General features: G+C 43.8%; 1 protein-coding gene across 1 annotated transcript in view; it reads right to left on the bottom strand.

The window, feature by feature from the left end:
* Positions 1–13,369, bottom strand: part of LOC146219453 (NACHT, LRR and PYD domains-containing protein 12-like) — a 120,974-nt gene that overhangs the window by 45,704 nt on the left and 61,901 nt on the right. The window contains 4 exon segments of the mRNA XM_084694358.1: positions 3,373–5,470; positions 5,707–5,935; positions 6,040–6,094; positions 10,175–10,291. Coding sequence (XP_084550484.1) covers positions 3,373–5,470; positions 5,707–5,935; positions 6,040–6,094; positions 10,175–10,291 — 2,499 coding nt within the window.

Here is a 13,369-nt window from a genome sequence, read left to right as displayed (position 1 = left end):
TCTTCCAGACTTGCCGTAAAAAAAAAATGTACTCTTCCCGGACAAGCCTTAGCTACATGGCTAGACTGTTGATCCAGATCAGAATCCATCATATCTTGGACACTCAAAATCAGCGAATCTTGCAGCCAAATTAAGTAGCCTATATTTATAGGCCTTTATATGGCTACAAACTTCTGCTCGGTTTCTAGCTGGCTACTTGTTACCAAGTTACAACTTTGTTGCAGGGGCATTCTTTGTCTACATTGCGAGCTAACAGTGTCCGGTAATTATGTCGCTATAAATAATGATGTTAAACCGAGACCACTAAGCCCTCAAAGAAAATGTAAGGTCAAAGAAACAAAAGAAAGGTTTGAGGTTACTCTGAAAATTATTAATAAAATAGGCTTCTAATATTAAACTGCTAAATCCTTCTCTAACTAGGCTCCTCTATGATGCATAATGAAACTTAACGTTTTTTAAGTAATCAATAAGCCTACGCTTGCCCTCATTACTCAAATGATGCCGTTCAGGGCGTTCAAATTACATAATAGGGCGATGATAGGAGGATAATAGGACATAATAGGGCAACCAACAAGTTGTTTATATCTGATTACAATTTAATAAGTTATCTAGCGCTGCATCTTCATGAGCTACATTTGGCCTCCTTCTCTTCCAACCAACCAGTATCACCTCTCCTCCATCTGAGTGATGCATGTCATTTTTACAAACTTATTATCAAGGGAACACAATGGTCAGAACTGTAGTCATACACTTAAATGCTTTTTGAAATATGTAAACACCAGGAGTGTATGGAAAGCTGGGGCAGCCACAAGCACACCCTCACAATTTCCCCAGAAATTGTATGCTCTCTAGTTAGTAATGTGATTACTCAAACACGTCTACATGATTATTTTGATTAATCCTTGTATGGTCCACGGACAAAACGTGCACCATCATCCTTCTGCAACAAAGTGTCGCTGTGTCTTCCTGTATCTGCCCTACTACTGCTGTATGTTTCATTCAATCAAAACATTGAACACTGCCTCTTGAAATTCAACTATTTCTTCGATTGCTTCACAACGTTCAAACGTATTCTCCCGCATAGTTTTTAAGCACTGAGCTTCGTTAGATGATGCAGTTCAGCTTCCACACTCCCTCTTTTGTGTAAGTCATACATTTGTTAAATTAATTTCAGCTTGAGGGTATTTTCTCATTTCTGTATTTTCAGCCATTTGATTTTTTTTACTTCAGATTTCAGCATTCCAACGCATTTTCAGCAGGAAATGCATGTTCTAGTTACTTATTAATAAACTACAAATAACTTGGTCTGGTATTTAACCTTGTATCATTCTTGACCACCCAGATTTGACACACTTTACATTACCCACAATGTTTCTGGGGCTATCTCGTTGTTTATGATCATTGACCTATGCCCTTTTGTAAAGCTATCTCTTAAAAGTCTATTTGGATAAAAGCGTCTGCTAAATTAATAAATGTAAATGTTCGGCACTGTAATATTTTCAGGTTAGCGGTTACTTCATGCACGTTACTAAATTTAAGCTTGCATTCTGTTTTTCCCATAGGAAGATCCATGATAGAAACATGCGGGACCATTGTTCTTTTAGAGGCGCGCTAATTGCGCTTGAGGGCGGAATATGCGCTGACTGCCTGATGAGTGTCAGGTTTGATAAACAGCCTACTATGCAAAATGAGGAAGCATAGCGGGCACTACTACCGAACTCGCATAAACAGACGCAGCGTAAACCGCGCATGGTTTAGAAATTTGTGTCCAAAATGTTCGCAGGTCAAAAAATAAATACAACCTCACATTATGTCAATCACGCTTACACACTGCCTACAAAACTTTTGTCCTTGAAAATGCTTTACTGTTTTGATTATTTGATACGTTTTCGTTTTTGGGAACTCTTGACTTTTACCATGTCAATGCTTTATTATTATGAGTTGTATATCCAATAAAGTACAGTTGATTTTTGCTGCTTCTGTGTGTCAATCTGAGATGTTGGGGATCCCACGAGGGCCCAGTGTTGCGATAGAGAAGGTTGTTCATAATTAACATCTCAAAGCCTATACCTCTCTACGCAACTGTGTGTGTGTGTGTGTGTGTGTGTGGGGGGGGGGGCAGCTTAAAAATGCTTATTTTTCTTAGTTGACCCTAACATGCTGACCCTAAAGGCCCTGTCACACCATAATGTTCTGGTCAACGTATGACGTTAGAAAAAACGTTGGTAATCGTCCATGGTCGCTGGTATAGCGCCAGAGGAGCGTTGTGTGAACGTTGGTGACGCTGGTAATCGGCGGTAATCGGCGGAGAATGCTGGTCCAAAAAAAAGGTTTGAACATGCACAAAAGTTCTCATGGAGACCAGCGTTTTTCAACGTTTAATTTTAAACGCTGGATAACTCTGAAAAACATTTGTGGAATGTTTGACTAACGTTGCATGCGTTTGGCTATCGTTAGTCAGTCGTTACCCTAGCGGTACTTGGTTGTTATTCATCGTTTCTTGGTCGCTGTTACGCGCTACTAATGCGTCAGTCCCACGCTAGTCATGCGTTAGTCACACGCCAGATGTGTCCACCTCGCCCTAGAACGCTCGAAATTGAATGATTAGAACGTTCAGAGAACGTTGATCGGAACGTTATGGTGTGACAGGGCCTTTACGTGCAGTGCTGCTGATTTGGGTTGTAATCTATAAAGGTGCTGTAGATGACAGTACCTCCAGTTCTCTCTTTGCTAAAGCCATGACTGCTCATGTCAGTATTATAATAAAACAAGTGGTGTCAACAGATTAAATTCAGTCTTTTTGCACTGTGATGAGGGAAACCCCAGATGTTCACAAAGTGTGTGATGGATGACAGGTTGTGTCGTCATGCAAAATAGATTAAGAGTTTACCTTTCAGATAAGCTGATTACCCTTTGGACAAGGGCAGATTGTTAACACTACCCAAATACACTCACTGGCCACTGCTTGTTAACAGAATTGGCTAATCAGCCAATCACATGGCAGCAACTTGTTGGTGCCAGACAGGCTGGTCTGAGTATTTCAGAAACTGGTGATCTGGGATTTTCACGCACAACCATCTCTAGGTGTGTGGACCAAAATGCCTTGTTGAGGTCAGAGGAGAACGGGCAGACTGGTTCAAAATGATGGAAAGGCAACAATAACTCAAATAACCACTTGTTATAACCAAGGTATGCAGAATACTGTCAAATACTTATCAAACTACTCTTCACTGATGACAGAAAGCATATCTTATTCTTGGCATGATGTTTATACCCAATTTGAGAATAAATTATATTGTCTAAAATCAACCATACGAAGACATTGTGCTATTGTAACTTTGCTATTGTCTCATGAAGAACATAAATAAAGACCTCAATGTCTCCAGTTTGCAGAGTGGATTTCCCAGTCCAGCAGAGAGCAGCTTCATGTCGGAATCATTCAGATGATTGTTACTCAAGTCAAGCTCTGTAAGCTCTGAGGAGGGGAGAGCTGAGGCCAGCGCTTCACAGCACCGTTCTGAGAGGTTACAGTCATTCAGCCTACATGACATGAGGAGAACATGACACATCAGAGTCATAGTTTTTACGATAGGATCATACGATAATCAAATATCACATCACAACATGTTCTAAATCATATTTACTATCAAATTACTTTGTACATACAGAGCAGTTTTGGAGTCTTTGACCACTGGCAGCAGCCTCAGAAGACCTTCCTGTGATCTGGAGTATATCTTCAGGTCAAACACGTCCATCTTCTTTTCTGAAGTCAGCAACACAAAGACCAGAGCTGACCACTGTGTCGATGAGAGCTCCTCACTGGAGAGACTTCCTGAGCTCATGTACTGTTGGATCTCCTCCACCAGAGAATGGTCATTCAGTTCATTCAGACAGTGGAACAGATTCATGCATCTCTCTGGAGTAGGATCCTCTCTGATCTTCTCCTTGATGTACTTGACTGTTTCCTCATGGCTCTCTGTCTTGTTACTTGTCTGAGTCAGTAGGCCTCGTAAGTGAGTCTGGTTGGACTCCATTGAGAGGCCCAGGAGGAAGCGGAGGAAAAGGTCCAGGTTTCCATTCTTACTCTGCAATGCCTTGTCCACAGCACTCTTGTAGAATCTGACTTCTGGGTTCTTTCTGAAAAGAACCAAAAGTTTGCTGAAGGTGGAAACTGATGGAGACATCAGATTCTTGTTGTTGTTGATGAATGAGAGAAACACAAACACAGCAGCCAGAAACTCCTGAAAGCTCAGATGGACAAAGCAGAACACCTTATCCTGGAAGACTTTACCATCCTGTCTGAAGATCTGTGTGAACACTCCTGAGTACACTGAGGCATCACGGACATCAATGCCACACTCTGTCAGGTCTTTCTCATAGAAAATCAGGTTGCCTTTGTCCAGCTGGTGAAAGGCCAGTTTTCCAAGTGACAGAATGCTCTTAATGCTCTCTTCATCCCAGTGTGGATCTGTCTCAGTGTTCCCATGATACTTCACCTTCTTCTGTTTGGTCTGTAACACCAGGAAGGCTGTGTACATCTCAGTCAGGGTCTTGGGCATCTTCTCTTTCTTCTCTGCTCTCAGCATGTGCTCCAGGACTGTCACACTAATTAGGGAGAAGACTGGAATGTGGCACATGATGTAGAGAGTCCTTGATGTCTTGATGTGTGAGATGATTCTCCTGGCCAGGATCTCATCACTGCATCTCTTCATGATGTACTCATCCTTCTGTGGGTCATTGAACCCTCGTACCTCTGTCACCAGATTAACACACTCAGAAGGGATCTGATTGGCTGCTGCAGGTCGAGTGGTGATCCAGATGAGAGCAGAGGGAAGCAGGTTTCCTCTGATCAGGTTGGTCAGCAGCACATCCACTGAGGTGGACTCTGTGACATCACACCAGCTCTTGTTCTTTTCGAAGGCTAAGGGCAGTCGACACTCATCCAGACCGTCAAAGACAAACAGAACGTTGTACTTGTCGTAGTTGGAGATTCCTGATTGTCTGGTTTCTGAGAAGAAGTGATGGACAAGTTCCATCAGACTGAACTCTTCTCCATCCAACAGATTCAGCTCTCGAAACGGCAAAGGAAAGATAAACTGGATTTCCTGATTGGCTAGGCCCTCCGCCCAGTCTGTGATGAACTTCTGCACAGAGACAGTTTTTCCGATGCCAGCAACTCCTTTTGTCAGAACAATTCTGATAGGTGTGTCTCGTCCAGCTGAGGGTTTAAAGATGGTGTTGCATGTGATAGTTGTCTCTGTTCTTGCAGATTTCCTGGATGCTGTCTCAATCTGTCTCACCTCATGTTCTTTATTGATCTCTCCACTATCACCCTCTATGATGTAGAGATCTGTGTAGATTTCATTAAGAGTTGGGTTTCCTTGTTCAGCTATGCCCTCAAAGACAGTCTGATACTTCTTCTTCAGTTTAGATTTGAGTTGACGTGAGAGTCTATGATAAGAAGGCTCTCCTGAATTACCAAACACAGATGTTATTCTTAACAGGGCTTTAGTTTACAAGATAAAGTTACTTAACAGTTCAGTTTTTCCCATTCTTAATATAATGGCAGACATTGATGGCTTATACATAAACATGTATTTTCCATCACTGCACTTTGCCAGTTGAAAGTTACTCTGATTCTCTTAACCTGTATCTTCCTCAAAAACGATCAGTCGGTCAACTAAGACTAAATATGGAGTCTCTTACTTTTCTCCAGAGTGTCAGCCAGCTCCTTCTGGTTCATGTTCCTAAGGATGTGCAGTGTGATCTTCAGAGCTCCCTCTCTAGCACTGCTCTCCTGTTTCTGATATTCAGGGTCCACCACTTCCTGGTCCTCCCTCTGACTCTCTAAGCCTTCTGGGAAATCTGGACTCAGAATCCTCTTCATCCTCTTCAGCTCTTCCTTCACAAACCTGATGACAGTCTCCTCAAGCACCTGAAACAGGGAGGGATATCAGAGGAACCAGGAACTCTGTACACAGTAGTACAATCTGATTAAAATGATGTCTTGTTTGTACTTTAAATGAACACAAAACTCACTGTGAATATAGAAGACAAGTCGTCATGGTGACTCTGGTCTGACTTCTGTTGATCTCTGTGGACAAGAGATGACAACACATGATATAATATCTAAGACTAAAAAACTGGACTGTCTCCATTCATGCATACACACAGACATTTACATAACATTTACATTTAGTCATTTAGCAGACGCTCTTATCCAGAGCGACTTACAGTAAGTACAGGGACATTCCCCCCGAGACAAGTAGGGTGAAGTGCCTTGCCCAAGGACACAACGTCATGTGGTACAGCCGGGAATCGAACTGGCAACCTTCTGATTACTAGCCCGACTCCCTCACCGTTCAGCCACCTGACTCACTGTATAAGAGTGTCGCCCCCCCCGACAGCTCTCTACTGGTGTCCCACAGGGCTCCGTCCTTGGACCCCTCCTCTTCTCCCTGTATACCACCTCGCTTGGACCAATCATCACCTCCCATGGTTTCTCCTACCACTGCTACGCTGATGACACGCAGCCGTACCTGTCGTTCCCACCGACTGATCCGGGGATCTCAGCTAGGATTGAAGCCTGCCTCACAGACATCTCCGACTGGATGACCAAGCACCACCTCCAGCTGAACCTCGCCAAAACAGAACTCCTCATCATCCCGGCCAAACCCTTCATTTCCCATGATCTCTCAATCACCCTGGTATCGGCTACGGTGACCCCTTCATCCTTGGCCAGGAACCTCGGGGTCACCATGGATGATGAGCTCTCCCTCACTGCCCACATTGCTGCGGTCTCCCGGTCGTGTAGATTCATTCTCTACAACATCCGTAAGATCAGGAGATACCTGTCTGAGCATTCCACCCAGCTGCTAGTCCAAGCACTTGTCCTCTCAAAGTTGGACTACTGCAACTCGCTGCTCGCCCAGCATGCGCAACCCGCCATCTCCAGATGATTCAGAACGCGGCGGCCCGTCTGGTCTACAATCTACCCAGACGCTCCCATGTTACCCCGCTCCTCATCTCCCTCCACTGGCTACCCATCACGGCCCGCATCAGATTCAAGACTCTGGTACTGACCTTCCGAGCGGTGAACGGGACTGCACCCGACTACATCAAGTCTCTCCTCCAGCCTTACAACCCCACCTGCCACCTACGGTCTTCTTCTGACAACCGCCTGGTGGTCCCACCGCTCAAGAGCGCCCGGTCCAAACACAAGCTCTTCTCCTGTCTGGCCCCCCAATGGTGGAATCAACTCCCCACCTCCATCAGAGACACTGACTGTCTCCCCACCTTCAAGAAAAGGCTCAAGATGCACTTGTTCTGGGAGTACAACGGTACTTAGGAATGATTGGCTGGACCTGATGTTAGTTTCCTTCAGGATCACAGTCACCGCATTTACATGAATTTGAAATACTGGCTTATTTGGACTGAAATAGAATTATCCGTTTCTTGTAAACACATTTGTTCGAATAATTGCGGTCCAACTACGATCCGATCGACACCCCAAGATAACTCGGTCCGAGTCGGTTGATAATTCGGACATTGCATGCTTGTAAACGGTGAATTGGACTATGAACTGGACTCTGCGTCTTTGCGCATGCTTGAGAAATGCCACCGCCCTCCCAGGTCGTGACCTGGTAGTCGAAAAAGACGATAAGTTGTCACTGCCGGGAGCCGGCCCAGCAGAAACAAACAAACAACGCGAGCCAATAGCGCCGTTTGCATTTGCAGTACTCCTATTGTCAGCATGCACGAAATGTAGAGGGACGTAGCTTTACCTTGCTCTCCGTTCGCTGTATTTCTCGAAATGTTGATGTTGTTGGTAGTGGTGAAGAGGTCAAGCGGAAAAGGCTGTATCACCACTAGTTGTAATGAAAACAGCGCCACATATTGTACTGGGATATGACATGCTTACGGCCAGTGATTCGGTTTATTCACTACCATATATTCGGATAATAGCAGTTTCCCCCAAAATTCGCATTATCCGAATAAAGCTAGATTAAAATTGATTCCATCATGTAAACGCAATGAATGACTCTTATTGAGAGACTTGTTGCTCTTGTTGGTTTGTTGTAACTGTCTTAAATTATTGTATTCGCCGTGAAATATATTATTGTTGCTTGCTTCTTCCACAGGTACACTCTTGCACTTTTGAGGTTCATGCTGTCTAATTGTATCTTGTCTAACTACATGCTATTATGGTTCTTCCCTTTGGAACTTATTTGGTTTTCACAATGTATGCTTCATGTTTGGCTACCCGCAATGTTGTGGGCTATCTCGTTGTTATGATCAGTGACCTATGCACTTTTGTAAAACTCTCTCTTGGAAGTCGCTTTGGATAAAAGTGTCTGCGAAATGAAGAAATGTAATGTTAGTGGGCTGAGCCCCGCCCGGTCTGTGCTCATACCAGGCCTGTTACCTGCAGGGCTTTGACTCTGACTGTTATGCTGTGTGTGTGTGTGTGTGTGTGTGTGTGTGTGTGTGTGTGTGAGTGAGTGTGTGTGAATGTGGGTGTATGTGTGTGTGTAGGGAGTTTATGTGTAGGGAGTCACACCAACACTAGATCACTGATCTCTTTTATTTGTATGTAAATTCAATGTGTACATTTCAAGTCTTTTAAAGTAGAGCAGTTCTAACTCCCAAACACACTGACATGCTCATCCTGGAGTTTGCTTGAGTCTCTCCTGCATTAGAGAGAGCAGCTCGGTAGGTGGACTCTCATGCTGTGTTCATGTGGATGGAGGTTACTGCATCAGCACATTTGGTCTTGGAAAGTTACAGTTTTTTTGTTTTCTTGACAGTTTGTTATTGTTGTGTTAGGTGGCTGAGCGGTTAGGGAATCGGGCTAGTAATCAGTAGGTTGCCGGATTGATTCCCGTCCATGACTAAATGAAGTTGTGTCCTTGGGCAAGGCACTTCACCCTAATTGCCTCGGGGGGAATGTCCCTGTATTTACTGTAAGTCACTCTGGATAAGAGCGTCTGCTAAAAGACTAAATGTCTCTGTGTTATTGTCAGTATTGTCAAGGGTTCTCCTCCAAAACCGAAGTTCTCTAGAGAAGTGAGACTGCCGTTGGAATGAAAGGGACAAAACTGGCAGGAACACAGCGGAATTTGTTTTTTTTTTGACAACGTAGACCAGGCAGCAGGCGAGTATTGCTAATACGTCTGTCTTAACTGCAAAGTGTTGCGGGAAACCCTGAAGCAGCACAGTGGACTGGTAGGTTGTGTTCCTGTCTCTCACTGATCAAACACAAGAAGGAGGTCAGGGGTTGATGTGCCTGATGGTGGTCTAGTGGTTAAGACCAGAGATAACTAGAGAAGACATGCACCACTTACACATGTTAATGACTTAAGCTATAAGCCCCAAGAGGCCGTGTTTTGCGCTGATTTTAGAACAGGTAAGGGGAGTTGTTAGGCCCGAAGCGGAGTGCCAAAAAAACTCTTACCTGTTCTAAAATCAGCGCAAAACACAGACTCGCAGGGCTTATTGCTTTTCTAAAACTGTTACTACAAATATTTCATATGGTTTCATAAATAGTTTTTATAATAAACCGTCATTATTCCGCCACTACAAAGTATAGTTCCTACATAAATCGTTGCCACGCAACAGCCAGATGGACACCTTTGCCGTCTTTTTTTATTTGAAATATTCGCAGTAATATGGAATGTTAAAGAATGTTATGAGGACAACCCATAGACATGTATATATGTCTATGGGACAACCTGTAAGGTTATGCTGGATTTTACAACAGCATGGAACGCGATATAGCCAATCACAATCAAGGATGGGAACAACCAGTTTTAGGAATCATGTTAAACAACAGCTGGCTGTCACTGTGTACCTCTACCACATAGTCTGAACATCAGCCAGGCTAGGAGTTCTAGACTTCAGTACACACCCTTCCTCACTAGAATGACACCCACTAGGAATAGTTAGTAGGAATGTCAGAAGCAAATTACTACTTTATACTTCCAGAACTTCCAGGTCACCTACATCACATACCACTAAACACCAGCATAGGTGACAACAGAGGACATTCCCTCCACTGTCTTCATCACCTATCACTGAACACCAGCAGAGGTCAGTAGATATTCTTCATCATTAGAAGGTCCTCCTCCATCACTGAATCTGGAAGTTGGAATGTTATTAATAGACATGTTCTTACCTCGGTTCATTAGTAATGTCTTTGTCTCTGAACACAACAGGTAGACCCATAGACCAGTCACTCTTCATGGACACACAGCTGGGTACAGGTGAGGCTGGTCTCTCCTGCTGGATTGGGCTTCAACACAACAGAGACAGACCTTCAGTCTCTCATTTATTCTGACTACACCCCCACCCACAACCTACGGTCTTCTTCAGACAACCGCCTGGTGGTCCCACCGCTCAAGACCGCCCGGTCCCAACACAAGCTCTTCTCCTGCCTGGTCCCCCAGTGGTGGAATCAACTCCCCACCTCCATCAGAGACACAGACTTTCTCTCCACCTTCAAGAGAAGGCTCAAGACGCACTTGTTCCGGGAGTACAACGGTACTTAGGAATGGTTTGCTGAACCCAATGCTAGTTTTCTCAAGGATCACAATGACTCTTGCTTAGACTGTTGCTCTTGTTGGTTAGTGGTAGCTGATTTAAACAGTTGTATTCTGTTTTAGTTAATCCTATTTTTATTGCTTTCCTACAGGTACACTTGCACTAAAAGATTCATGTTGTTTAATTGTAACTTGCTTAACTACATGCTCTTATGGTTTCTTCCCTTTAGCACTTATTTTTTGGTTGTTCACAATGTGTGCTTCTTGTTTTTGGCTACCCGCAATGCATTGGGGCTATCTTGTTGTTATTATCAGTGACCTATGCACTTTGTAAAGCTCTTTCTTGGAAGTCGCTTTGGATAAAAGCGTCTGCTAAGTTAATAAATGTAAATGTAATGACTAATGATGATGTCATAATATCAATGCAGACAACAGAGGACCTTCCAACACTGTCTTCATCACATATCACTGAACACCAGCAGAGGTCGGTAGATACCCTTCATCATTAGAAGGTCCTCATCCATCACTGAATCTGGAAGTTGGAATGTTATTAATAGATAATGTTCTTACCTCTGTTCAGTAGTAATGTCTTTGTCTCTGAACACAATAGGTTGACCCATGGACCTGTCACTCTTCATGGACACACAGCTGGGTCCAGGTGAGGCTGGTCTCTGCTGTTGAGCCCTGGCAGATCAGAATCATCAATGACTTGTTAATCATCACATAGGGTCCTGTTTATGGTGTTGACAGGAAGTCTTCAACATCAATACAGTAAAACGTCATGTTTCATACTTTGGTTCAAAGATACGATATTTTTCTCTGAGGTGGATTGGTTGTCTCTCAGACCTGTCACTCTTCATGGACACACAGCTGGGTACAGGTGAGGCTGGTTTCTGCTGTTGAGTCCTGGCAGATCAGAATCATCAATGACTTGTTACTGTAGGGCTGTATTTGGCAGCCCCTTTGTCACTGGTCACCCAGACACTCATCTGGGACAGTCGTTGATTTGCATGAATGCTAAAATGACAATCACACCTTAATGACACACCTCTGGAGAGGTGGTCTCAACAGTTGAAGAGGAAGGTGGACAGAGGAAGACTCTGAAATTATCATTAAAAGTTGCGTTCTTGCAAATATAGCTTTAAACAGCTTTTAATGTCATGTTTGATATGATTTTGCTTCTTATTGGGGTGTGCTTGCCTTCGGCGAGCACAAACAATTGTTATCTCACATATATATTTTATTATTATTGTTTATTTTCGCGCCCCTAAGGCTCAGTCAATATTTGGACTACATAGACAACGTCGATGTCAAAAAGTTTGTCTTGGTCACGATTGCGTTGCTTCTATTCGGATTTACGTACCGTTGCACAGTTTAGGCGGTTACAAAGTTTTTGTGGCAAAAAAGTGCATTCTGTCAACGAAGGGTACTCACTAACCTACGTCACTACGTCAACACCGGTTAGCAACGACGCATGGATACAAGGTGATAGAGACGTTCTCTGTGTTATCATTATCGGGGAAATAAGCCCCTTCAGGGCGAAACAAAACCCCTCCGCTTCGCATCGGGGTGCTGTTCGCCCTGTCGGGTCTACTATAGATTATCCCTTACAAAAGAAACGTTCTAATTTCCTGCGCTTTCAAACAATCAGTGGAGAGTGGATAGCAACAGCAGCTAGCTTGCCTCTAGCAAACTGCTTTTGAATTAGCCATGTCCCCCTAAATTAATATCGAACTTATTTACGTTTTGGGGGGGCTTATTTTCAGTTAGCAGAAGGTACTATTTGAATCCCAATTCCATCTGAAATACTGCCAGTGACAACGTTGTTATGGTGCGTTCACACTGCAGCGTTTTTTACCGCTCTGCACCGCTGGCCTTCCCACAGTGCACCACGCTCGGGGGCGTGTCAGACAGATTCATTCAGAGCTGTAGTTTTCTCTTAAATCACTGTTGTAGTTTGTATAATGTCATGGCAAATGTGCAGACAAAATACAACTTTTACACACATTAAGCAAAAATCCGATACGCTTTCTAGATCTGACATGATCTTATCTACAAAAAAGATACATCAGACATAAACGTTGACATGTGTACCCTTTTATTATATTACTCGAAATCTCTGCAAATCAATCGCTAGATTATGACTAGCCACTACACATTCACTGCATGGATAGCGAGTGGCTGCCAGCCAGCATTTCAACGTTGGATGTCAATTGTGTGCCTGGTGAGCTAGCTAGACTATATAGCTAGCACAGAAGAAAGTTACAACCTCAGCAACCCTGCGCCAGGCATCATTTTTGTTTTGTTTAAGTCTCTGTAATCGAACATAGACGTATCATACAATACTGGGTATGAAGACACATACGATGAGTTGCTCTTCCATCTTGAAATTGTTAAACCTAGAAATGTTTACCATTACCAACAGTTGCTACATTACAAGAAACAAGAAACCAACCCGATTGGCCAACGCCAGCGTTTTGACGCTCCTCATTTACATAAAGTTGAGAAAATCCAACTTTCGATGCCCCGCTTGCCTTCCCACAATGCCCTACGCGAGCGTCGATGCCCCGCTCGCCTTCCCACAATGCCCTACGCGAGCATCAATGCCTGGTTTCATTGAAAATGAATTGGAAGACGACGCCCCGCTCTGCCCGCCCCGCTGCAGTGTGAACGCACCAGCTTGTTTCAAAGGGGGTTCCTTGTTTCAAAGGGTGTTCTTAATGAATTATGCAATATGAGTAGGCTAAATGCTTGAAATATCACTAGAAGGGAAAACTACGGTGGCCCTGAAGTGTAAACCACACCCCCTAATATGAGTACATCCCCCAAAT

The sequence above is a fragment of the Hypomesus nipponensis genome, chromosome 28 (genome assembly GCF_054491055.1).
Source record: "Hypomesus nipponensis isolate SF chromosome 28, ASM5449105v1, whole genome shotgun sequence".
NCBI classification, from domain to species: domain Eukaryota; kingdom Metazoa; phylum Chordata; class Actinopteri; order Osmeriformes; family Osmeridae; genus Hypomesus; species Hypomesus nipponensis.
Note: the sequence above shows the minus strand (reverse complement) of the source record. Positions and strands in the feature narration are given on the sequence as shown.